The 27877-nt window shown below is 39.2% G+C and overlaps 1 protein-coding gene across 7 annotated transcripts in view; it reads right to left on the bottom strand.

The window, feature by feature from the left end:
- Window positions 1-27877, bottom strand: part of TMCC1 (transmembrane and coiled-coil domain family 1) — a 160320-nt gene that overhangs the window by 14609 nt on the left and 117834 nt on the right. For 5 of the 7 annotated variants that reach the window (XR_011075790.1, XM_068559405.1, XM_068559409.1 and 2 more), the window contains exon 2: window positions 6822-7756. Coding sequence is in view for 6 of the 7 variants with exons in the window: in XM_068559405.1 (XP_068415506.1) it covers window positions 6822-7756 (935 nt within the window). In the remaining variant the exon portion in view is untranslated. Of the gene's footprint in view, window positions 1-6821; window positions 7757-10304; window positions 10398-27392; window positions 27596-27877 lie in introns of those variants that run through there. The other 2 variants (XM_068559407.1, XM_068559408.1) reach the window with 2 other exon arrangements.

Genomic DNA, 27877 nt, shown 5'->3' with positions numbered 1-27877 from the left:
GTCTGCCTCGGAGGAACTCAAATTCATGAAGACGTTTCTCCATTAATCCTCACCTCCTTCCTCTCTGGGACGTACTTCAAATTATAATTAAGAAATGGGAGACTGAGAAAAATGCTGCAACTTTCCCCTGTTAGTGAGGTGTAGGGAGGGTCTGAACTGCTTGGTTCACACTACCTGTTTTTTAGATTTGTTTTGTTGTTGTCTTTTAACATCCCCACCCCCCATGAGTCAAACGCAAAATCTGAACAACAAAAGGAAGAAAATACTTGCCACCAACTTCCTACTCCTCCCGTTTTTAATATTATAAACTCCTTTGCTCACTTTACTTTCTAGTGTTTACTTCCTGTCTAAGTTCTAAAATGGAGAAGCCAGATACCTAGGGAATTCATAGAAAGAACACCTCCATTCTCTCATTAAATATTAACACCAAACCAGCAAAGGGAAAAAAGGGAAAGTAAGTTGTATAACAGCCTTTCATATGTGACTTTTTAAAATCAAGAACTCCCTGTAAGGGATTTTAACCCCTTCATAAGACACTAATTAAAACTCTCTGGACATGAAGCAGGGGTGTTCTTGATCCTGCTAGTATACGATTTTGACTGGCACATGCTTTTCATGTCATTCCATCTGGAACAAAAAGTAGCATGAGATTAATAATCTCATTTTGAGACTTTTTACTTAAAGGTCCTTCCTCAGTCATTACAACTCAAAGGGAACGAAGAGGGCTAAATATGATTTGAGCTTAACTATTAGTAAACAGAAAGCTTGAACACTGTGAGATGTTTTTAAAAGAAGTAGGTTATATTATATTTGGGCAGGTGAAATTCTTCCCCCAGAAGCAAAACCTGCTCTATCTACAAAGTATTAAAACACATCTAGATTTTGTTGTAGGTTTACCATTCATAAGTGAATATGGGTCTTGGAAAGTGAAAATTCCAAATGGTCTTAGAAATTGATCCAATTTCATCCACTGGATTAGTCAACACAGTAGCCACCTTCCTAGATCAAAGATAAGCCAGGGCTCTTTTGGGTCAAATTCCTGACAAATGAGAAATTTTGGTGAGTGCACAGGTTGGGAATGCTTCACTTAATGCACCACTGTTTGGGTGTGGCTCAAAAGTTTGCAGCCACCTCTGAGAGCCAGTGGTGCTTCCCTAGTTGGGCAATAGGTCACTAGGATAGGATGGCTGAAGAATCTTGTAGAACAGGTATTGAGAGAAACAGGAAGAACTAGGTCCCAGGGCTGACTGACACCAATAGGCAACTATGAAAGCAGTCCACTGTATTATTTCCCAAGTGCATACCGGAGACGTGAGGTAGTTTCTGCCAGTGTTTGACTAGAATGGACAGACATAGCTGGGGCAGGAGATTATGACATGCAATGGGAGCTTGAATACACTCCTGGCTGAATTGGGGAAAGAAAGTGTATTTTCCCTCCTTACCTTTTGTTACCATATTTGTGCTTAAGCCCAAAAAGAGGCTAGGAAACACTGAACTAGCTAGCTTTCAGTTGAAAAGGAAAAAGCACAGAATCAGTCCCCAATTAACAATCAGTCCCCCAAACTTTCAGGAGAGGCAGGGCATTATCTTAAAGTCAAAAAGCAGCAGATGCCTAAAGCATATAGGAAATAAATGAAGGCTATAGGGGCTTTCTGGGCAATTTGGAGACTTGGTAATGACAGCTTTCTAATATTCTGCCACTTCTCAGACCATATCAGGTGCTTCCACAAACATTATCTCATTTAATACAGCTTTCTAATATTCTGCCACTTCTCAGACCATATCAGGTGCTTCCACAAACATTATCTCATTTAATAATCTCAACAACCCTGTACAATAGATACCATTACCTTGTTTTTACAGAGGAAACTGAGACTCGGGTGAGTTACATAAGGTCTCACTGCTAATTAGTATCAGAACTGGCAAGAAAATTCAGGCTTGTCCAACCTTAATTAATTAACGGAGTAATTAATTCATTTGCTCTCCTTCTCGTCCCCTGTTCCTCCTTCCTCCCTCCCATTCTCCCTCCAATACCTCTTCAGTGGCTAAAGTGGGAAGAGCCTATCTGTATGAAAGATCTCTTTGATGGAAGGTCTTACCCCTTCTTATGAAGCATCTCTTATGAGCACCTCTCAACTGGGCTTTTTTTCCTCTTATAAATGAAGAACTAATTTGATCCAATATTTTCAGTTTCCATTTCAAACTTATGGCCAAACCTAGTCTACATATCCTCTGGAGAGTCTCAGATCAACTTACAGTTGACAAACAGGTCTAACACATGGAATACGGGGCTAACATAAGCTATATCTGACCATGTCTCTGTCTTATGCCCAGTGATAGTAAAAGTTCATACTTAAACAACAATTTCTTTAGTTAGAACTCCAATGGCCTGTGCCTAACTGGGTGAGCCTAGTTACTGACTGTTCTACTGCATGTGATGACTGCTCATGGTGACTGCCTCCTCCTGTATTTTTGCTCTTATGACTCAGTGCAATTTAAAATATCCCTGGGCTTAATACAAACAGTCTCAGAAGCCGATTTCCAAAGAACAGTACTCCCCTTAAAACAGAAGCTTTCAAATGGCATTACTGTTCATCAACACTAGGAGTGTTTTCAGCCTGCCTGACATGACACTGCTCTCTATACAGGCAGTAGCTGAGTAAAATTCCGGGCCAGATTCCCTAAGGGAAAAACTACAAAAGGAACCTGTAAAACTGTTGATGAATTGTTTTCCTAGTTCTCTCCTACTTTCAATGCGTTTTGCCACAGCTGAACTTTTTCCTACTGTAGCTCAATACAGGATACGCACTTTGGGAACAGACTAATCCTCCAGCTTTTAGCAGCAAGTTAAATATATGTTAAACCATTTTACTGTGTGACCTGGCAAAAGTCACTTTATCTTTCTGGGGCTCAGTGTACTCATCTATAGAATGAGATTAAGCTAGATATCTATCTCTGAAGGGCCCCTTCTATCTCTGAAGTACTAAAGTGAACCCAGTTGCCACTAACAAATCTGTAATAATGCTCTAATGGGATGAATTTAGCTGGACAAGGAGAAACTGAAGTCAGCACAGATCCCATCACTAAAAAAAAATGTCTAATTCTTGTCTCCTACCTTCTCAAATTCGTGATCCCACTCATATCTAAGAGTCCAATACAAAGCTCAAAGACTAAGTACCTAGTTACTGCCCCAAGGTTGAGGTGGAGTTCAGATCCAAGCTCTGCTACAATGACTTCCTGGGCTAAATGCATGTGGGTGCTGAAGAAACACTCTTCCGTCATGGCGCAATCACGTGGGTGCTGAGAGGTTTCTGACTGCTTCTGATTATTCCAAAGTAGGTGGTCTTGGGCAAAACTCTTTACCCTGGTGCTACTCACTGGGGTAGAGACCAATGGGAAGCACATTAAGTGAGTGACAGTGTTGAGAAGGGCCTCTGAAAAGGGGGAAATCAGGACGGGGGTGGAGGTTTACTTAAATAGGGGTCCCCTATTACTTACCTACACCTGAGAAAACTAGTGCAGATACTAGCTTGAGAAAACTTTCTAGAACTTGTGCATTCACAGAATTTTACAGAATATGTTAAAACAGGGACAACTTTTAGGAAAATATACACTGTGACCTGGAAAAGGCCCAATACCTCTTGCTATCAAAGTCAATGCTTCTTAGAGCTAGACTATAGATTAGTTTTTCAATCATACAGATGTCAGGTTTGAGTTTGGGAAAAAACTTGTCCTGGTATGAAAAGAACACAGGCTTTGGAGTCAGATAAAACTGGGTTTGATTCCTGGCTTTACCACTTACAGAGTAATCTTTGGCAAAACTTAAAAACCTCACTGGGCCTCAATTTCCTCATCTGTAAAATGGGGTAATACAATGCACCTGCAGGGACATTGTGAGGATTAGCAAATATACATGAAGCATCTAGCACTATGCACATCATAGGAGTTTAATGAGAGAAGCTGCCAGAGGTAGAGTCCTCCATCCTCCTCATTTAATACTGTGCATGGCCTCCCTCCTGTCAACTCAGATATTAGTAAAATAAACTACAGCAGAGAAAATAAGCAGAAATGCATCTAGAGCAGCCATGTACACATTAACTGGTTTCTTGGTCACAGAAGAGTCACTTAAGTCCATCCCTCCCTACTTCCTTCCTAGACAAAAAGCCAAGCCTGTAACAGAGTAGAAATAGAAATTAGCAAAGAGAGGCTGCTGCAGGCAGCTCACTAAGAGTGTGGAGAATATGTGGAAAGGAGAAAGAACAAACTAAAAAGGCAGACAGCAGAAGTTTAAAAAGCAAGCTGCCTAGGACCATTTATTGCAGAGGCATGTAAGCTGACACCCTCACTGAGCTGAGAGTATAGCTCTAAGCTAGAACACTACTGTTTTAAGCTATTTCCAATCATGTTAGGTTCAATGTAACTACTCTTTTAAAAGAAGGTAGAGAAATTCTGCAAAAATGCTTAAAATGTTAAAAGTTTTGGTGCTTAAAAGAATAAACTACAATCTGTGGGGAAAATCTCACTTATGTAGAACAGTTCAAAGACCAACAAAATTAGATAAATATATTTACCGTGTAAAGACATATGGAACGGAGGAGAAATCCCTTACTGCTCTATACGTGGAAATACTGGTACGACGAAATAGTTGAGTAAAACAGTTGTGACTTTTCCACTGCTTTTCTTGGGAAAAAAAAGATTCAAGATTCTGTTTTAAGGAAAGACCATTCTCAAGCTGCAGTGATTTGACAGTCAGATTACACATTATATTATGTATTCCTCTTGCCCCCCTCTGTTTTTGAAAATTCACAAGTTTCCTTTATTCTCTCTTCATTCCATAAAACAAGTCATTCACTTACTACCAAGAACCCAAAATGCAATGAAAGAAATGCACGTCTCCTTAATGTCATAAGTGGCTTGGACATGATTCTTTTAATGAGGTAATAATGAGGAGCTAAAGTTCTGTCCTGTCTGTGAATTATTTTAAATGGATACAAAGGAGGCCTTGGGAGACTCGTTTTTCCTCCCTGATTTTCTCACGCTGGCCTACACCTGACTTGAAGACGTAACAAACTATATGAATTTTAAGCTCTGGAAGAATTTAAAAACTGGAATGTTTTGCTATCCTTTCACAATAAAGGGGTCAAAGCAACTGACCGTGGAACGCCCAGGTCTCCATGTTCAGAGGGGTGTATTTTAATAGCAGCAGTAGCAGCTGCTACCTAACATCAATCAAGCACTTATGGGGCCAGGCCCTGAGCTATGTGCTTTACATAAATTATTTCATTTAAATGGCACAATAATCTTATGAAGGACTATTATTATTTCTATGTTAGAGATGAGGAAATCAAGACTTAGAGAAGTTAAGAATCTTGCCCAGTTTTCAAGATTAGTAAGTGGCAGAACTAGAATTTGAACCCGGGAGTTAGGTTTAATGTGGTACAAAGGACCAGGTGTTTTATTTTTAGAGTCCATCTGAGTATTTGTTAGATTGCTCGCTGCTTTAGAAATTGTCTTCTGAGTATATTAAAGAATATATAAAACAATGAAATAAGAATAGTCATATACTTGCTTTTAGAACTTCATTTCTCTCTCCCACACTTCTCTTTTCTTCTCCCTTAAGTCTTAAGTCAGAATTGAAGGACAGAAGAGTGAAGATAAGAGGTAGGACTGAGTGATTGATTAGCATTTTCTCCACCTGAAAAGAGCCTGCTGCGGTAACTCCTTTCAGAGCTAATTGATACACACGAACGATTTATTTCAGGCCCTGAAATTATCTCATAGAAGTAAACTTAAAAAAAAAAAAATCACTTTTATTATATTTTTTTTCACAAGAGGTAAAGGGACCTTAAGAGACTGTCTGTTCAATCCTTGACATTATAGTAAAAGTACTGAGGATTCCCTGTAGATCGTAACTGGGACAAAAGCACAATCCAGGCCTTTCAGGGCCTAACCTGTGGCTGTTAACAGGCTGTGTGGCTCTTGTAATATTGGCCCTTAATCTGTATCAGTGAGGTGGCCTGGCTCTGGCTGGCAAAGTTTGGATCTGAATGAGTACTCCACGTGGGTATTATTTCTATCTGCACATGATGGAAGCAAGGGGAAGGGACACACATTTGGAGAACAGCTAAGAGTGGTCTAATATGAATACAGTTTGTAATGTGAAACACAAAAAAGAGACCAGTTTCTACCTTTAGCAGATTATGACTCAAAGCACTTAGTCCTTTGCGAATTCTCTAACTATTGTAGAACGATTTCATGTTTAAGTCCACTCTCATTCAAACATTTGCCAATTCATAAAAGTAACAGACGGGCTTATCTGGATTTATTTCCAGTCTAATCTTTCTATACCAGTTGCCCAGATAAGTGTGTTTAAAGTCAAATATCTACAAGGTTCATTACATTTTGGCTGGGCTATATCTTTGATTTCTACAGAGTTCAGAGGGTTATAGATCTTTTAAATTCAATGTATTATAACTATAGGCTGCAATTGTTTGTGGTTCTGTGATTATAAATAAGTAGGTGGAATGCCTTAGAAAGCTTGGGCTTCATTTGAAATTTGAAGACTAGAGGGCTACAGTAATCATCACCCCCTGACTGAAACACTCCACTGGTGTGTGATCTTGGGAGTCATTTAACTCTGCTTGCCTCTCTTTTGCTCTCTATGATAAGAACTCATGCAAACATCACGTAACGTATCTAAAGTGCTGTGAATACTCCAGAGAAAGACACTGTACCAAGACCTTTTAAAGCTACTCCCCAGTATCCAAAGGGAGGGGAACCTAAACATAAATAATTTAGGATTTTAATTCCACGTAACTTACCTATATCGCTCCTCCTGTAAGGCCTGCATTATTAATGAATAGTCCCTCTGATAATGTTCCTTGAGGGTCTCAAAGGATTCCTCTAGTCTGGCCTGGGTTTCCCGGATCTCCTGGATCTCATGTAGTAGTGCATCAAATCCTGAGCTCTGCATGTCCAGGGTGTTTGTTTTGGAGCTGGATGCTCCTACAGCAATGCCTCCAGCGGTGCTGTTGGCTCCCACTGAGCCTGACGTGGCACTAGAACAATCTTCCTCACTACCATATTTGGGGCTGGACTGAAAGTTTGAAATTACTCCCAAAGCCTTTCCCCCATCATCCACTTGCCCTTCCTCTAAAGAGTCCTTCAGGTTAGGGATATTGTCTGCACTGCCAAACTTATTCCGAATTAGTGAAGCGATCTCTCTGGGCTTAGAGACCACGGCCCCTGCTGCTGAATGGGTTGCCTGGGAGAAGCTGGAGAGTCCACCTTTAACACTGTCCACTACACCTTCACTGAAGCCGGTCACCTTTGCTCCCACATCCTTCAGACCCTGGTGCATGTCCCTGAAGACGTCCTTTGGCTGCCGGGGGATCCCATTCTGCTCCACCTCTCGGAGCTTCCTATGGTAGTGCTCAAGCTTCTTTTGTAGTTGGAGGATGGTCTGGGCAGACTTCTGGTTCTTCTTCTCAAAGACCTGCTTGATACGGGCGGCCTGCTGCTTGTCCGCACTGTTGGCAAGCTTCAGGTACTCGGCAACGTTGTCGTCCCGGGCTGTTTGTGCAATCTTGATTTGTTCTGTGAGCTTCAGGATCTTCTGCTGCAAGTGAGCAATAGCAGCCTTTGTGCGCTGAGGGTCTGGTGTTCCATCCACAGCGTCTGTGTGGAGGCTGCCATCAGTGCTGGAGGCCACCGCACTGGAAGTCTGGGCGAGGCTGCTTACTTCCAACCGCTCGATCTAGCATGAAAGCAAGAGGCGGATGTTAGAAGGAGCCCAAAAGGAGTAGCTCTCCAGAATCAATGGGCCCAAATGTATTGAAAATTTACTTACTCAGCACAGATAGCTGACCTAATTCCTTCTGTCCTGTACAAGCCCCATCTCCCTCTTGGATACTGTCCTCGTACAAGTACACTTTGCTTTAAGCAAAACATATATATGAAAAAAGATTTGCACAAGATGTAAACTGGGGGTATTCTTCCTTTGCTAGAGGATTTATTACTGTATTTCTTTAAATAATAAACCTCTCCTAGCGGGTTTAAAGCATGAATTAATTCACAAACATTCTACACACATATTTTTGTTTAGAAGCATATCTATGTACAACAAAGTACATCTGTATTTCAATTTAATTATATGAATATCATCTTAGTATTCAGACATCACTGTATTCCAATTCATGCTTTCAGATTACGGTCATCTGAAAATGCTGGCGAGAAAAGGTAATTTAAGCGGCTAGATATAAAAATCCAATTGTTATCACAGTGTCTTTTTATCAAATCATGTCAAGGTTGATGCAATTATTCTCTCTGTTCTATCAGGGGCACTTAATGGGTAGCTGCAGACAGGTGAAGGAGGGAATGGGAGGGTACTGCTGAAAGGGCAAGGATGAACGTGGTATGCTCTTGAGAGTTAAAAACCCAAACCACAAGTAAATGTGATAAACTTAGGCAAGATAACATGGACAGACAGGGACACAGACAGTAAGAGGTAAGTAATTAACAAGTCAATGACGAAGTTCAGGCCTTTTGAAGCTCAAATTTTGTGAGTGCTATCTAGCAAAAGGTTTTTATTAGGCAAGGGACTCCAAAACACATATAATGACTATCCTCTGGTATGCATGAGTGATCATTCAAGGAAGCTGAAGAAAAAGACAGATTGTTCAGATTTGAAAACTTACACTATCATGCTTCAAAGCCATTAGCCAAAGCTAAGGGGTGGTCATGTTTCTCTAACTCAGGAGAAAGAAGTCCTTCAAGAAGGCGCCCCTGGGTGTGGCTTGCGGTGGTATATTAGGGAAGGGCCCATGGAAAAAGGCTTTAGAAACTTACTCTCTATTGAGTAGTAACCGAAATAAATAATAAAATAACAATCGCAGGGAAACAAAACTTCCCAGTAGGAGTGACAGTGTACAAGTTTACCATCCTGGAGACTAAGAGCACACTCTTTTCCTTGGTTCCCATCCCTAATCTGTCACCAGTAAACAATCTGCTAGGAAGAACTATACGTAGGTTACTCTCATATTTTAAAAAGTTGAATTAATTCTATAATGACAATAATAAAACAAATCTGAAATATTCATGAAATGCTGATAATTAACTTGTCAGTCTAGAGATGCATTCTCTGTTTTTCATCTTGGCTGTATCTCCTCAGTTTTACTGTCTGAGCAGGGACTATGCCGATCTCTAAAACACATTTAGTTCATTACTGGATTCAATATATTACTACTAATGTGAACAGAAACAATATTATTTTCCTTCTAGATGAACAAACGTGAAATACTGTACATTTAAATAAAAGCAAAAAAATAATTTAAAACTGAAATGAATAACAAAAATGACATTATGCTCCACTAATAAAAAGAATATGCAGAATAGTTAGGGACTAGCACAGTAACTGTTTTGTGTCACTTCTCCATCTGCCCTGTTCATCTTTAGGTGCGTGCTAATAAGCAGTGAAAGGGCCAGAGGGAAGGCAGCAGAAGAGAGGATGAGTCAGAGATCCAGATAAACCAAGTCGCCAAGACTTGCAAGAGAAGCTCCCGGAAACCCACTCTCTTCAGTTCCTTCGGTTCATTCTCTTAAGCTGTACAGAGTTCCCATTGTGTGATTTTCTTTCTGAACGGAATTTCAGACCCCATAACTATAGTATGTAACATGACCCTGATTGTGTACTTATGTTTAATAGCTCAAAATCTACCACAGTATAAAAGGAAAGCGATACGAAACGTCTCTAGATCTAAGACTACAAGCTTATGCATGGTCTAGTTTTCTTAGGTTCTTTCTTATTACTTGAATATCAACTTATATGCATTCTTGGTGTCTAAAGAATTGTAGACATAGAAATCAAGTTTAACTGTTACTCTGGGAGGACAGAAATTGATCATACTGCTCAAAAGATGGCTTTGGGACTAGAATCAAGGTTTGTTGTTGTTGTTTTTTAAATTATTATTTATTTATGTGTTTATTGAAAATAGTTGATTTACAATGTTGTGCTAATTTCTGCTGTATAGCAAAATGATTCAGTTACACATATATAATACATTCTTTTTTTAAATTATATTCTTTTCCATTATGGTTTATCACAGAATACTGAATGTGGTTCCCTGTGCCATCCAGTAGGACCCTGTTGTTAGAATCAAGGTTTGATTACATCTCTAAAATTGAAAAAACCTGAATAAAGTTTCAATATAATTATTTACAAGTCATCAGTTTAGATGTGTCTTTATTTCCCTGCACAGTAGCTAAAGAAATAAACCAGACTGTCTTTACTCTGACTTCTGTCCTACCTGGCTGTTCGGAGCCCCACTATGTCCTTCCAGTGTGTGACTCCCACTTAGAATCATCAATATGGCTGCAAGAGTACAGCTGACAGAATCCACTGTCCTCGGCCTTGAGAAAGAAAGCTAACCCACAGCTTCAGCAGGAGGGTAGTTTACACTTGAAACCATGAATCACTCGATTACTCAGTAACTCCTCCCAATCTTGGCAGGCACTGTTCTTAAAAAGGAAGGAGAGAGAGCAGGAAATCGGGAGAGGAGGGGAGGGGAGGGGAGAGAAAGAGGAGGAAAGAGAAAGATATATTGAACTACAGAATTATAGGACAGGGGTTGTGCATATTCTCTCGGTATCTTTTGAACTATGAATCAAGTCCTTGGTGGCCTGAATACTTAGCACTGGAAGGGCCTGACTTAGCCTTCAGTTGTGAACGTACCAAGTGAAAAGTTCTCTTTTCCAATAGTCTTTGCTAGCATACTAGGCTAGCCACGTAAAACAACATAAATTTAGATTCCTACTTCACTCCAGACAAACAACTATGGCAAATTTGAAATGTGTAATTGCAAATGTGAAAAGCAAATTTAAAACCTTTTAGAAGGCAGTACTGGAAAACAGGAAAGGGTTTTCTTATACAGGAAAAGGCACAGATCAGAAAAACAGGACTATTAAGTCTGGCTACATTTAGTGTAGCAGTGAAGCGGCTGTGAAGCATGGATTCTGGCATAAACTGCTTGGGTTCGAAACTGGCTTTGCTACTTACTAGCCATGTGACATTGGGCAAGTTATTTAACCTCTGTCTATATCCATTTCATCAACTGTAAAATACGGATAATACTAATGCCCATTTTCAGAAGACTGTTGTGAGGATGAAGTGAGTCAATGAACATAAAAGCTCTCAAAACAGTACCAGGCACAGTGTAAGCTGTTAGTACTAGCTATTATTTTTGTACCATGTAAGTGGTTCTTTTCGAAAAATTCAAATACTAAAAGATTCCAGAATATACTTCCTTCTAAGATCTTTCACATTTCAGGCATAAACTTGGGGATATGAAGAGCCTGAACCAAAGGAATAATGTAATTCAACATTACATAAAGTAACAACAGTCATCTTTCTTGACAGTTGGTCTTGTGGCTAGGCAGCTGGTTGCCTAATCTTCCAGTTCTTACAATAACCCTACAAAGTAGACAGTGTTATCACTAATTTACAAGTGAATTGACAGTGAGGTGCCTCCTACTACCTTATCACTTGGCAATTTGACAACAGCAGCAGCAATATCACCTTCACAACAGGGTTTCCTATGACCATACCCTCTGAAGGGCTTTCAAATCTAATCATACCCACCAAATAGCAAGCAGCAGCCCACTTATTGCTGAGGTTAGAATTAATTTGTATAGAAAAAGCTAGGACCAAAAGTCAGTCAGTTAAACATATTTTGACTACTTATTATAAGTTAGGCAATATGCTACAAGGCTAGAGATATGGTCAGAAGCCACAATTAATATCTAACTGTTGCTATAACAAGCAGACTATACTGCTTTGTTTGTACTTTGTCTCTTACTATTAAGAATTCATTGTTGAAATTATCTATTCACTAATCTGAATTAACTGACCAGAAAACAGCCCAAGAGAAAATTTTCAACAGCTATACCTCAAAACACTGATTAATCAAGGACAGACTGGAGCCATCTACGGCAGAGTTTTGATAAAGCTTTATAATGGCTTTCAATTTTCATTTGTAAATATATTAAAGATCTGTCGACTTTCTCTAAGTGGATTAAAGTGTTAGAACACAGCAGGACCCAGCTCTGAGAACAGTCATATATAAAGGCAACACGGTGGAAAGGGCACTTTCAAGAGTAAAAGGACCTGGGTTCAAACTTGACTCTGTCACCTCACAGCTGTGTGTCTCTGGGCCATCTACTAGTTCTCTTTGAGCCTAAGTTTTCTCTTCCATACAATGGGGCTATCATTTTCTCATGAGATTATTTGAAAAGATGTTAAATGTGTGTTATGCCTGCCAAGCAAGGTAAGCATTCAAGAAGTTACCTTTTTCTATTCCTTACCTGGTTCATTACTCAAAATCCAAGATATGTATATTTGTAGCTAAAAAAGATTCAGAAATCCCTGACTTGACATTGCTATCTTCAATAAAAGCCACAGTCCCATTCTGCTTACTTAGTATGATGAAGTCATCTTATCTATGCTTTATAGAGTATTGTCTCTCTCAGGCAATCTCACACTCCGCACATTAAATAATCCATATCTTTTCTGAGAAAATGAAGAAGGAATTTTACGATAAAAGAAGAAGGGGGTAGAGAGTGAGGAAGTCTTTGTAATTAATCTGAAAACAAATACAAGCTTGACTATTTTGGTTTTTTTGAAAGTGTATCTTTTCCAAAGCCAATTTCACAGAATGGGTTGTGCCATCGCCTGTGCAAGTTGATGCTGGGGCACCTGCAGACCACTGTTCTGCCAAATATTTTCTCAGAGATACAGTGGCCATGTTTCGAATCAAAATTGGAGTGTATGGTTCAATTCAAGTACACTTAGTGGGGGCAATAAGATAGAATATTTGATTTGGGGGAGACCACTCCCCAAATCCCATACAAATGGTAATCCCTAGAGATTCTTAATCTTGGCCCTAAGAACCACATAGGAATCTACCTTCTAATCGATAATAAACATGAAGAGGCTCTGGTTGGTTTTATAAGCTTTTCTTCTTCTGCCAGGCGGATTGTGTTGAGGATATAAAACACAAGAAAGAGTCCTGCCTTAGGTGTTACACAGCTCTGGATCTGAATTTTGCATCATCTCCTTCAGGCTTGCCTTTCCACCTCCCCCATGCCTCATCCCTAACGAAAAGAAAAGAAACCCCACAGTCTATCAGCACTCTGTGAAGAAAGTATATCTTAGTCATGACAATGTTTTTTCACCTATCTCCACAGTCTCACTGTAGAAACAAATGCCCTTCCCTCCTCATAGTCAGCACAACTCTGTTGAGCAAATTTCTCCTGTGAGATCCTGACCGACGTTGAGTTTGCCATGCTGTGAAATGGAGAGGAGATCTCAAGTGGGTGTACTAGAAAATAAAAATAGACTAAATTCCACTAGCCCACAGCAAGCAAGCCTTTTCTCTAAGCATTCCATATTCTGCTTTGGACCTAAAACCAAGATTCAGGTCATAGTCTAAAAAACAGGCCTTTTCAGTTGTCATAAAACTTTTTCTTAATTTGATAAATCATTCTTATACAGACCGAAGCATTTCCTACAAGTTCTAGGAATCACCTTGGCACTTTTTTTACACAGAACTTTGGTACATGAAACAATCCTAGGTTCTGTGGAGATGTGTCTGGATCACCACAAAGGGGAATAGTGAAGCCAAGTGAGCAGGGCTCCTGGAACCCTGATTACCTCTTCTTTCATTTATTTTATATGGGTATCCTGGGAAATTTTTGCTTAGAAAAAGAAAAGGAAACAATGTTTTATCGCTTATTTTTAAAAAGTTTGACAGGGATGCAAGGATGGTTCAACATCTGCAAATTAATCAACGTGATAGACCACTCTAACAAAATGAAGGATAAAAATCATGTGATAATCTCAATAGATGCAGAAAAAGCATTTGACAAGATTCAACACTCATTTATGATTAAAAACATTCTCAATAAAATGGGTATAAAAGGAGCATATGTCAATGTAATAAAGATCATATATGACAAACCCACAGCTAACATCATACTCGATGATGAAAAATAGAAAGCTATCTCTCTAAGATCAGGAACAACACAAAGATGCCTACTCTCACTATTCTTATTCAACATGACATTGGAAATCCTAGCCAGACAATTAGGTAAGAAAAAGAAATAGAAGGCATCCAAATTGGAAAGGAAAAAGTAAAACCATCACTATTTGCACATGATATGATTTTATACACAGAAAATCCTAAAGATTCCAAAAAACGACTAGAAATAATAAACGAATACAGTAAATTCGCAGGGTACAAAATCAGTATTCAAAGATCTGCTGCATTTCTATGCACTAATAAGGAACTAGCAGAAAGAGAAAATAAGAAAACAATCTTATTTTCAATCACAACAAAAAGAATAAAATACCTAGGAATAAATTTAACCAAGGAGGTTAAAGACCTGTACACTGAAAACTATAAGACGTTGTTTAAAGAAATTGAAGAAAACACAAAGAAATGGAAAGATATTCCACGCTCATGAACTGAAAGAATTAACATTGTTAAAATGTCCATACCACCTAAAGCAATCTACAGATTCAATGCAATCCCTACCAAAATCTCAATGACATTTTTCATAGAAATAGAACAAAAAATCCTAAAATTTGTACGGAACCACAAAACACCCTGAACTGCCAAAGCAATCCTGAGAAGAAAGAATAAAGCTGGACATATCACACTCCCTGATTGCAAATTATACTACAAAGCTTTAACAATAAAAACAACATGGTACTGGCAGAAAAACAAACACACAGATCAACAGGACAGAATTGAGAGCCCAGAAACTAACCCACAATTAATTTATGACAACGGAGCAAACAACATACACTGGAGAAAGGACAGTCTCTTCAATAAATGGTGTTGGAAAAACTGGACAGCCACATGCAAAAGAATGAAACTAGACCACTATCTTACACCATACACAAAAAATTAACTCAAAATGGTTTAAAGATTTGAAAGTAAGACCTGAAACCATAAAAATCCTAGAAGAAAACATAGGCCTTATAGTCTAACATGGGTCTTGCAATACCTTTCTGAGTATGTCTCCTCAGGGAAGGGAAACAAAAGCAAACATAAACAAATGGCACTGCATCAAACTAAAAAGCTTCTGCACACCAAAGGAAATCATCAACAAAACAAAAGACAACCTACTGAATGGGAGAAAACATTTGTAAATGATATGACCGATAAGGGGTTAATATCTAAAAGAACTCATACAACTCTACAATAACAACAACAAAATACAAACAACCTGATTAAAAAATGGGCAGAGTGGGATTTCCCAGGTGGCGCAGTGGTTAAGAATCCACCTGCCAATGCAGGGGACACGGGTTCCATCCCTGTCTGGTTCGGGAAGATCCCCCATGCCGCGGAGCATCTAAGCCCGTGTGCCACAATTACTGAGCCTGCACTCTAGAGCCCGCGAGCCACAACTACTGAGCTGCATGCTGCAACTACTGAAGCCTGCGTGCCTAGAGCCCATGCCCCACAACAAGAGAAGCCACCGCAATGAGAAGCCTGCGCACCGCAACAAAGAGTAGCCCCCGCTTGATGCAACTAGAGAAAGCCCGCAGGCAGCAGTGAAGACCCAACGCAACCAAAAATAAATAAAAATAAAATAAAATAAAAATTAAAGAAAAAGTTAAAAAAAATGGGCAGAATATCTAAATAGACATTTTTCCAAAGAAGATATACAGATGGCCAATGGGCCCAGAAAAGATGTTCAACATCACTAATTATTAGGGAAATGCAAAACAAAACCACAATGAGATATCACTTCACACCCATTAGAATGGCTATCATCAAAAAGAAGAGAAATAACAAGTGTTGGTGAGTGGAGAAAAGGAAATCCTTGTACACTGTTGATGGGAATGTAGATTGGTGCCGCCACTATGGAAAACAGTGGAGATTCCTCAAAAAATCAAGAACAGAACTACCATATGATCCAACTATTCTACTTCTGGGTATTTACCAGAATAATAGGAAACACTAATTTGAACACTAATTTGGAAAGATATATGCACCCCTATATTCATCACAGCATTATTTATAAGCCAAGATATGGAAACAACCTAAGTGCCCATTAACTGACGAATGGATAAAGAAGATGTGGGGTGTGTGGGGGGCGTGTGTGTGTGGTGTGTGTATACACATACATATACATACACACAATGGAATACATACACATACATATACATACACATATACACAATGGAATACCACTCAGCTATATAAAAAGATGAAATCTTAACATCTGTGACAACATGGATGGACCTTGAGGGTATTATGCTAAGTGAGTAAGTCAGATGGAGAAAATTTCACTCATATGTGGAATAAAAAACAAAATAAAACAAATAAATGAACAAACAGAACAAAAACAAAACACCTAGATATAGAGATTAGATTGGCGGTTACCAGAGAGGAAGGAGGGTTGGGGGAGGGCAAAATGGGTAAAGGGGGTCAACTGTATGGTGCCGGATGGAAACTAAACCTTTGGTGGTGCACATGAAGTAGTGTATACAGAAGTTGAAATACAATGTTGTACACATGCAACTTATGTCAAGTTACAGACCAATGTTACCGCAATTAAAAATACACACACACAAAATCACACTCAAAGAAAGTTTGAAAAATCATTGATATACAAGTAATACTCATGACAAGAATCCTGGTCACTTGTGAATTTGGCACTACAGTCTAGTTTGTCTCAAACTTCCCTTTTCTATTGAGAACCACTTAATAAGGCCCCACTCTCTTTTCTACCACCAGCACTTTCCAGGTCCATCTTCATCAAAAACAAAGTTTTAAAATCACTTCATGGGTGACGTGCACTGAAATGTGAATTCTGGTGAGGTTTGCTCTCTAGCTTTGTAGCTGAAGATCCTACCATGTGCCTCAGCAAAATTTTGACAAAAAAACTATATCATGGATCACTTGGGAATAATGGAAACTTTAAATTTAAATCTATATATGCTAAGGGTCACAACTATAATTTGGTTCTTCTGACATGGCACACTGTTTCACACCTCCAGGCTTCTGCCCGCACGGCTCCCTCGGCCAGTCCAGGGTATATTCTCCTTTCCTTTTCTGGATGAAGGAAACCCAGTTCAGGCATAACCTCCTTCAGGAAATCTTTCCTGACAACCTCCCTCTCCCAGCTGGATTAATGGCTCCTCCTTTATAGTCTCATTTATCTATGTTTCTGTATCACGTGTCCCTATCACATTATGCCGAAATGACTGCTTGAGTGTGTTGCCTCCACTGACAGTTCCTGAGGGCAGGGGTCACATCACATTCATCTTTGTGCCCCAAGAAGGTACCACAATGCCTTGGACAAAGAAGATATCAAGTAAATGTTCAATATAAATGCTCGCCAGCATCTCCTTAAAATGATCCTTTTAGATCTCATATGCCATGCAGTGACTGAGCCTATGTTACTCTGAATGGAAAAAAGGTCAGAATTTTTGTAAGAAAAATAGCTTCCAACAGATTATATTCATCCCTCCAAGGCTGCTGAGGAAAAACTGCTGACTGAGCTGAATATGAGTTTAGATTATTAACATCCTAAATGGCCAACCTGTTCCAACCCCACTGCAAAATATCCATTATGGAATCTAGGGCTGTTGCTCAGAATTGCTTTGTCACAGGAGGACTGATTTCCTGGCTTACGTGAAATACATCATTGAGGATTTGCACTGCCAGATGTACTTCAGGCCCGATGTTTGGATTTAATAGGTTCATGTGAGCCTGGGAGGGAGGGAGGAAAAGGGAGGAAAAGGAAAGAAGGAAGGGAGGGAGGGAGGGAAGAGAAAGAAAGAGAGAAAGAAAGAAAGAGAGAAAGAGAGAAAGAAAGAAAGAATGAATGAAAGAAAGTTAGTCCATAAGGAGCCTACAAAATCACAGCATCAATGGTGTTAAGTATAAAATTATATTCTGCTTTGTTATGGTTAGGAGTTTTTTTATAAGCACAGATTCTTTGAGCTAGAAAGGAACCAAACAGGTCATCCAGTTAAGAAAATTTATTTTATAGATGAGTAGCAGATTTTAAGAGAAAAATCTCATCCTGATAGCTAAAAGAATAAGTGACACATACTGAAAATAAGAAGAGGTACATTGTTCAACTTAACCAGGGGGTTTCAAATATCAGTTCACGTATGTCACTGGAAATGTCCAAGCAGAGACTTCATGCCTGCATGTTAAAAATGTCATATGAGGATATACTGATTGACAGTTGGAACAGATGATCCAAGTTTCCTTCTAATTTTAAGGTTTTAAATTTTGTTAAAAAGAAATACTGACTTGGGATATGGGTTATTCAAAAATCAATCTCACAAACCTCAGAATGAAGAATGATTAGTATGAAGCACACAGATCTGCTAATACTAAAATTAGTTTCTATTTTTTGAGCAGGTGCTAACTAGTAAAAGGCGAAAGGGACACAGAAAAATGTTTTCACTACTGAGGATTTAAAAATACATATAAAACCCATGTGTGGATAGCCAATTTGTAAAACTGCCACCAATGAGTTTCCCTTTACAAGTTAATTCCCTGCAAATACTTTTATGACACAGTCTAATTAAGACAAAAGATTTCTAAGCTTCAGCTTAATCCTATTTATTTCAAGCAATTCTGATAAAACAAAATTCTAAAAAGCAATGAAAGAATCTGGAAAGCTCCATGGGGTTTGTGATAATCTGGCTGTCTCTGAACTGGCTACTGTTACGCTTGTTAGCTTGTGAAGAGTAAAGGCTCTAAGTAGGGGCTGTACAAACTGTATATCCCCAATTCCATTTTATGGCTTAATTACTCTTCTTTCTCTTAAAATGGTCTTAAATATCATTTATTTGCTAACGGCTTCCAAATGCATACTGCAAGCCCATACTTCCCTTAACTCTAGACTCATATATCCAACTACCTACTCAATATCTCTACTTGGATGTCTAACAATCATTTCAAATTTACTACGTGCAAAACTGAGTTCCTGACATCCCGCAAACCTGCTTCCCTTGCAGTCTTTCCCATCTCAGATAATGGCTACTTCACTGATCCATGGGATCAGATCCAAAGCCTTAGTGTCATCTTCGACTCCTCTTTCTTTCTCACACCTTACCCAGTTAACATTAATAAAGATAGCTGCTAATACATACAGTGTAGTACTTACTGTGTGCCAGGCACTGTTCTAAGTTCTTTTTCAGTTTAGTAAATTGTTCAGTTCTCGCAATGACACTACAAGATGAGTATTATTATTATCTCTACTTTACAGCTAAGAAAACCAAAGCGTAGAGAATTTAAGTTGTCCAAGATCACAAAGTAAAGAAGTGGCAAATCCAATGTTTGTACCCAGATAGTCTGGCTACAGAGTCTGCGTTGTTACCCCCTATGCACACTACATTACCCCAGCAAAATGTTTTGGGCTCTACTTGCTAAAGGGATGCAGAATCTGACTACTTCTCACTATATCTCAACTGCTGCCACCCTGGTTTAAAACACTATCAGCTCCTGCCTGGACTGCTGCAATGGTCTCCTACACTATTATTGCAATAATATTTTTATAATCAATTATATGAAGAGCAGCCAGAGCGGTCCTTTAAAAACGTTAGTCAGATCACAACAGTCTTTTACATCTAAAACTTTCCAGTGGCTCCATAACTCAGTCAGAGTAAAGCCAAAGTCCTTACAATGGCCTAAATGACTATGATCTGGCACCTGCCCCACATCCATAATCTCTCTGACTGCACCTCCTACTACTTACTCATCCCTTCACTCCACTGCCACCAGCTACAATGGCTTCCTTGCTACTCCTAGAATGTGCCAGGCATGCACCATTTCAGTGCTTTTTCACTTCGTGTTCCTTCTGCCTGGAACGCCCCTCCCCAGACACCTGCATGGCTTACTCTATCTACCTCTTTTAAGTCTCTGCTCCAATGTCACCTTAGTAGTGAGGTCTTCCCTGACACTGTATTTAAAATTACAGCCTCTGCTTCCATTATGAACTCCCTATTCTAGCTTCTAGACTTCTTTTCTCTACATAGAACTTTTTACCTCATGACATATATTTTGATATCTATCAACAAAAACGAGAATGGAAAGTCCATGAAGGTAGTGATTTTTGTGTTTTGTCTACTTCTGTTTCTCTAACACCTAAAACTGTGCATAGCACTTAGTAGCTGCTTAAATGTTTCCCGAATGAATGAAATTATTTCCTATTCACTTATTTATTCAGAAACTATTTTGGGTACTGGCTATTTACAATTCTCTTTCATTACAACCCAAAGTGTTCTTGTTTATTGTAATACCAAGAGGTCTTAACAAGGTTATTTATAACTTTATCTGCATTATAATAGGATCGTATTAAATCAAAGACTGACTTCTAATGCTCCTTGAAATATCTTACCGTCATACATTAAGAATATTTGGCTCACTATGGAAAACTGTGTGGAGGTTCTTCAAAAAACTAAAAATAGAGTTGCCATATGATCCAGCAATCCCACTCCTGGGCATATATCCAGACAAAACTATAATTCAAAAAGACACATGCACCCCAACGTTCATTGCAGCACTATTTACAATAGTCAAGACATGGAAACAACCTAAACGTCCATCAACAGATGAATGGATAAGAAGATGTAGTATATATATATATATATGTATATATGTATATATGTGTGTATATATATATATATATATATATATATATATATATATATATATACACACACACACACACAATGGAATACTACTCAGCCACAAAAAGAATGAAATAATGCCACTTGCAGCAACATGGATGGACTTAGAGGTTATCATACTAAGTGAATTAAGTCAGAAAGAGAAAGATAAATAGTGTATGATATCACTTATATGTGGAATCTAAAATATGACACAATTGAACCTATCTACGAAACAGAAGGTAGGTCTACTCCCAAGGTAGGTCTTTTTAAATGTACTAGAAACAGACTCACGGATATAGAGAATAGACTTGTGGTTGCCAAGGGGCAGGGGGTTGGGGGAGGGATGGAGTGGGAGGTTGGGATTAGCAGATGTAAGTTATTATATATAGAATGGATAAACAACAAGGTCCTACTGTGTAGCACAGGGAACTATATTCAACATCCTATGATAAACCGTAATGGAAAAGAATAATAAAAAAAATGTATATATAAGTATAAGTAAATCACTTTGCTGTACAGCAGACATTAACACAACACTATGAGTCAACTATACTTCAATAAAACATTTTTTAAAAAATACTTGGCTCAGACATCAGATATTTTTTAATTCGAAAGGCTTATGAGTTAAATGCCCAACATTATTACTTTCCTATGTGAACTATTTGAACATTTCTAGGATTATCTCACTAGGTTTATTCCTCAGATAGGTATCTTTACAGGCTATGAAAGCTCAAGGTTCAATCTGCTTTATATGTAAATCTGATGATGATGGTGATAGTCTTAAATGTACTAGTAATCGAATGTCTACTATGTACCTGGTGTTGCTGTAAGTGCTTTGCTTACATTTACCTAGTTAACCCTCAAAACAACCTTAGGAAATATATGCTACTGTAATCCCCAATTTTACAGCTGAGGAAACTGAATCAGGAGAAGTTAAGTAGCAAGGTCACACAATGGTAAGCAGCAGGGCCAGGACTTAAATCCCATAGGATTTGGCTTCAGAGTCCTTGTCCTTAACTACTTCCCTATAATGCTTTTCGTAACAGCCATGATTACCACCAGTTGGATCAACATAAAAAGGAGGCACTGATGATTTCTACAAAGTCAGACTCCGGATGCGAATCCCATATTTAGGATTACAACCCCCTTCCTAAAGTCTATTAAATATATATATTATATATATGGAGCATGAAGTGAGGTACTACTGGAGCTATCCAGATAGTAGTAGTATGGCACTGTCCAAAAGCAGCTAACATAAAGGGAAGTACAGGCAAAAAGTAATTTAACATTTCCATGATCTTTAAAAACTGATGACTCTCAAGATATTAGATAGTTTACATAGCAGGTATTTAAACAAACTTTATATGTGTATCTGCTTTATTCTACTGTACAAAAAAGCAGCTATGTTCTCAAAATTAAGTACAAATTCTAAGAAAGGTAATAGCCTAGAGTATCACTTGTCAAAGATTTTATATATTTTTTAATGAACAGAATTGATCTGAGAAGAGTTTATCAAGAGTGCAATAATGATCTGTCCCTCTGTTTAAATAATCTTAAAATAATTTTTATTTAGTTGCAAGTAATCAAATCATGTTAGAACTACAGTCATTCTTTTGTGATATAATGTTTAGAGTTGCTTAGATTTTTCTCATTCAACATCTGTAATGACAATGGATGATATATAAACCAACGTTCTCAAATAGAACATAAGGGATACAATCTAGTTCATATTTCCAAGTTATAATGGGACAACTATGACTAAAAGAAAGGTCTAAATTAAAAACACATCTATAAAAAAAACAGCATAAATATGTGACTGGTATGAATTTCAGACGGTAGTCCAGTTGTCTCTCAGGTTTTTAAACGGAGGTATCTATAACTCCTAAAAGGGGTAAGAAATCACTGAAATTCAGGCTTCCAAAGAATGAAAATCAATACATACAAATATTAACTGAGATAGTAAGAAGGAAATTCAACTATTTAAAGATGTCTGAAGAGACAAATTGAATGCTTAAGCCTCTGTGAAAGAATTACTTAAATGGGAAGGAGCCAACCTTCATAACTTGTTTCTGCATTTCTACACTCTGTTCCCTGGGGGGAGGCTTGCTCAACTGGGGACAGTGCTATCCTATCAGGGAGCACTAGGAAATATGTGGGTCACGCCTCCTGCAATGCACAGTCTTACCCAGTCTTAAACGCCAATAAGTGACCTCACTGAAAAAAGTACTGCATGGCTTCTAGAATTATTCCAGAGAATGGGAAAAGAGGAGACACAGAGAACAAGATCAGCTATGAATTCTGGTCCTTCCTGTCTTGGTCAATTCTTTCACGTGTGATAAGCAACAGCAAGATTTCAGTTTTTCTGATAAATTACAAATAAAGTAAAAGTAAAAAAGTATATGATGAGAATGACTAGCTTAGGGATTTTGCGTATGAAAGGAAGAACTTTTCTACTATGTAGGTAGAAAAGTTGTATGTAGGTATCTATAAGGTACAAATGTAGGACAGCCTAGAGAAAATCAGGAGTAGATAGATGGACATCATGGTGCTATGAGACTAAGGAAGCAGGGTGTAGAAAAGATCAAGGCTTCTACTATTTAATTAATTTTGCAATTATCCTTTGTTCTTCTTATCTAACGAACTGAATGAAGGTGGAGTCCCTGCTCTCAGGAAACACATAACCTAGTTGGTGGGACACAGAAATGAAACACAGGTCTGATTAAGTAAATGATATGGTAGATATGAAGGTAAAGTACTTCTTGAATACAGGAACGGAGAGGGAACAGGGAAGGCTTCTTGGAGGAGGTGAAAAACGAAATGAGCCTTGAAGGAAGAAGTTTTTGATAAAAATGAGAAGGGGTAAGGAAAGGCATTTCAGGTTGACCGCCAGTACGAGCAAAGGCCCAGAAGAAGGAAATGTAATAGTCTCTTCAAGACAACTGAATGGTTCACGAGACTGTAAAAGTATGGCACAGGAGAGGGCTATGGTGGGAGATAAGCTCCCAAGGTAGGTCTAAACTGTTTTGGACTTTATTCCAAGGATATCACTAAAGGTTTCCCTATGGTAAAAGTAGTACAATCTCCTTTGGAATCCAGATGTACAGATCCAAAGGGCTACTTGACTGTATCAAAATCTACATGACCAAAACCAAACACTGTGATCCTTCTCTAAACCTGGTTCTCTTATAGTATTCTATATCTCAGGGAAAGCACTACTATCCATCAGGTTACACAAGCCAAAACCAAACCATGCCAAAGCCCAGGAATCATCCTTGACATCATCTGCCTTCTACCTATATCCAATCCAATACCAAGTCCTATCTATTTTACTTTCCAAATTTCTGTCAAATTATAATACTTCCCACCTATCTCTACTTACTTCTACTGTCAAACTCTTAGGACAAAATCTTGTCCTCTCAGGACTTCCCTGGCAGTGCAGTGGTTAAGAATCCGCCTGCCAATGCAGGGGACACGTGTTCTAGCCCTGGTCAGGGAAGACCCCATATGCCGCGGAGCAACTAAGCCCGTGCGCCACAACTACTGAATCTGCGCTCTAAAGCCCGCAAGCCACAACTGCTAAGCCCGCGCTCTCGAGCCCACGAGCCACAACTACTGAGCCCACATGCTGCTACTGAAGCCCGTGCGCCTAGAGCCTGTGCTCTGCAACAAGAGAAGCCCGCGCACCGCAACGACGAAGTAGCCCCTGCTGGCCGCAACTAGAGAAAGCCCGTGAGCAGCAACGAAGACCCAACACAGCCAGAAATAAATAAATAAATTCATAAATTTATTTTAAAAAAAAGATTAAATTGAGGAACAGAAGAACTATTAAAAAAAAAAATCTTGTCCTCTCTCTCCTGAATCACTCACCCTGACTGATCTAGCTGCATTCATTTAGGCCCTCAATTAAACTGAAGAATTAAAAGAAGAAGAAGAAAAAAAAGGAAATCCTAAATCACCCAATGCTTAAATTATTTTAGTAGCTTTCCACACTCTTAAAATATTAACAACAAGAATGTGAACTTGGTCTATAAAGTCCTATGTGATTGACTGGGCTCTGGACCTCTCTCTAGCTTCATCTTATAGAATGCTCCTCCCACTCTAGCCACACTGGCCTTTTTTAGACCCTGCTGCTCATCCTGTTTCTTCTCACTGTGGATGAAGAATTGTTGCTCACCATCTGCCTCTACAAGGATGAAGTCACTAGCCACCGTAACCGCTGACCTTCAACACACCCTGAAAGGAGCCAGGGCAGAGATCAGGAATGAGGCACTCTGTGCTCCGGGAAAAACTGGCAGAACAGGGCTTCAGATCGTTAGATATTTTTCAGATTTTATGACCCCAATTTCTTGCATCTTCTCATATTTAGAAAAGCACTTAAATCATTAATGGAGGCATCTGCTCCTTGTGACTAGTGGCAACTTTCTGCCAACATGTGTGCTTGACTGCATGAATCCCCCTTCACCGAAATCACATATATACTTAACTCCCCACCTACCTCTTTAGAGTAGTTCCTCACAGCTATCTGAGAGGCTGTCTCCCAGGCTATAGTCCTCATTTTGCCCCAAATAAAACTTACTTCACAACTCTGACGTCGTGCATTTTTTTTTTCAGTCGACATCAGCATAGGGTCTTTACACATGTAATGCTGCCTACTGTCGTTTCTTCAACTCTCAGCCAGGCATTCTGCTAGGTGCTTGGGCATATATCGACAAAAAAATAAAGTCTCTGCCTTCATGACACTTAGGGCTGAGTGGGGAAAAGTGGTGGAAACAGAAAAACCAGTAATCAAAAAACATAAATTGTGAAAAGTGCTGCAAAGAAAAAGAACACAGTGCTGTGAGAAAAGGAATAATGTAAGGCAGAGAAACCTACTTTAGATTGGGAGGTCATAGAATAATTCTTTGAACAGGGGCATTTAAACTGAGTTCTCAAAGATAGAAAAGGAAGTTTTTACTTTAACTGGCCCACAAATGAAAAGATGTATTATTACTGTAGGTTTCATGTGCCAAGAAAATACAGAATTTGGAATTTTATCATAATCAAGATGAAAATACAGTTAACCCAACAATTCAATAGAAGAAAAAAGATTTGTCTATTCACTGTTTCTTAGAACTCACTTGGTGAAAGGTTGAGACTGTGTTACCAAAAACTTAAGGAAGAAGCAGAAGGATGATGAGAAAGGAAAAGGCCAGTAAACAAGGAGGGGGCCACCTGCCCAGTAACCTAATGGAGTATATGGAGAGCTGTATTTACAAGGCTTATATAACCAGTGAGTCAGCAAAAAGCCAGGTGTCAATGGTTCTCTTCTGTGCCCCTCTAAGCAGCTAGAAAACTTGGCTCTCTCCACTGGTGAGAAGGGGGGCTCAAGGACAAGGTCTGAGGTAGGCTAATAAAACAGTCACCATACCATCCAGCAACACTTGCCTAAGAAAGGATGAGGAAAAGTAAACCTTCATGCTTAGAAAAACACAAGAAACAGGATCCAACTTAAGGCAGATTAGAGCAAGGTAGGATTTCACAGACCTAATGTGACTATTTCTTTAACTTGCAATAAAATGCTTATTAAAGATCCCCAAATCAAGACTCCAGAATCTGCTGAAAGCAAACCCTAGATTTTAAAGAGAAAATATCTTTACCTTTCTTGGGGTCCATAAGTATGTCAGGGCTACTTTCTACAACCATCTTTTCTCTAATAAAGGCTAAAATGTATTAATAATAACAGAAAAAGGCCTCATAATGATACAACTGGGCCTGGCAAAGAAAAACTGTACAAAATAGAACATAAAAGGGATTAAATCACAGTACAGGCAAAGAGATAAAGCACTAACAACCACTTGATAATGAACAGCAACGCTAATGAACCTAAGCTAAACACCCACCAATGCACAGCTATGAAAATAGGAGACTCCTCAACCTGCCTTCCTCCACCTCCATACTTATATTCTCAGCCTAGTACTGTTCCAGCGGCAACAATTTAATAAGAGCAAGAAGACTTTATTTTTTCTTCTCCACTGCAGGCCATAGGGAAAGCTGGGGGGGGGAAAAAAAAGGAGCGGGGGTAATTATGACTGTTCAAAGAAGGGAAGGGATATCTTATTGTTAGCGTTCTTTGCTCTGGAAATTCCTAGCTTCTGCCTCTTCATGGATATGGAGAAAACTTGATGATTATTTCTGAAGGTCACAAAACTGAAAGACCAGAAATAATGGTTTCCTTTCTAGCTCCCTTGGCTATCCCTTACCACTAAATGTGAATCTCTAAAATGTTTTAGTTATTGCTAAGAGGCAATTCTATATAGCTGATACAGAAAAGTAAAAACAAAACAAAACAAAACAAAACAAAAAGGTGGGGGGCAAGGTGGTGGAGACCCAAAACACAAGCAACACATTTATCTTACCAAAACCCCCTGTCAAGCAGTCTGCTGATTTTGCTTGCCACAAAGCTCATCCTTCATTTGTGCACTGCCAGAGCAAGCTTGGATCGTGCAAACAATCACAACCTCTTTTGGCTGTAAGCTCTTTCCATTTGTCCCAGCTTCCAAACTGCAGAGGAGCTGTGGCATAGTCTGTCAAGGCTGCACATACTTGGTTTCCGAGAATAACTCTGTAAATGAGGACAGCTACCACTGGGAATGCATTCCCCCACCAACAGCCGGCCGAAATGAAGCTTCTAGTTGATCCCTGGGCTTCTCACCTTCACAGACTCAGAGAAGTGCCTTTCACAGAGCAGGCAGGTACAGCCACACCACATCAACATCCCTGCATAGCCAATCCTCCGCAGTGCCTTCCTCAGCCACAGTTCCGGTTCTATCTCCTGCATCAACTCTTAGAGCTTTCTACATCTGGGAGCCAGGGAGGACTCTGCTGAATAAACAGAAAGCTTCTGCCAAACAAGCATCCGTGTGTGTGTGTGTGTGTGTGTGTGTGTGTGTGTGTGTGTGTGTGTGTGTGTGTGTGTGTGTGTGTGTGTGTGTGTGTGTGTGTGTGTGTGTGTGTGCGCGCGCGCGCGTGTGTGTGCATGCGCGCGCGCCTGGGTGCGGGTGCGGTTTGCTAGAGCTGCTAATGCAAATGAATAGTTGAATAGTTTGAGAATGGAGATCACAGACAGTAGCTGCCTCTCTTCTCGAGCTGTGAGCATCTTTTACAAAAGACAAAAGCACCAAACTGGCTGAATTTAAA

Source organism: Eschrichtius robustus, chromosome 12 (assembly GCF_028021215.1).
Source record: "Eschrichtius robustus isolate mEscRob2 chromosome 12, mEscRob2.pri, whole genome shotgun sequence".
Lineage (NCBI taxonomy): Eukaryota > Metazoa > Chordata > Mammalia > Artiodactyla > Eschrichtiidae > Eschrichtius > Eschrichtius robustus.
Note: the sequence above shows the minus strand (reverse complement) of the source record. Positions and strands in the feature narration are given on the sequence as shown.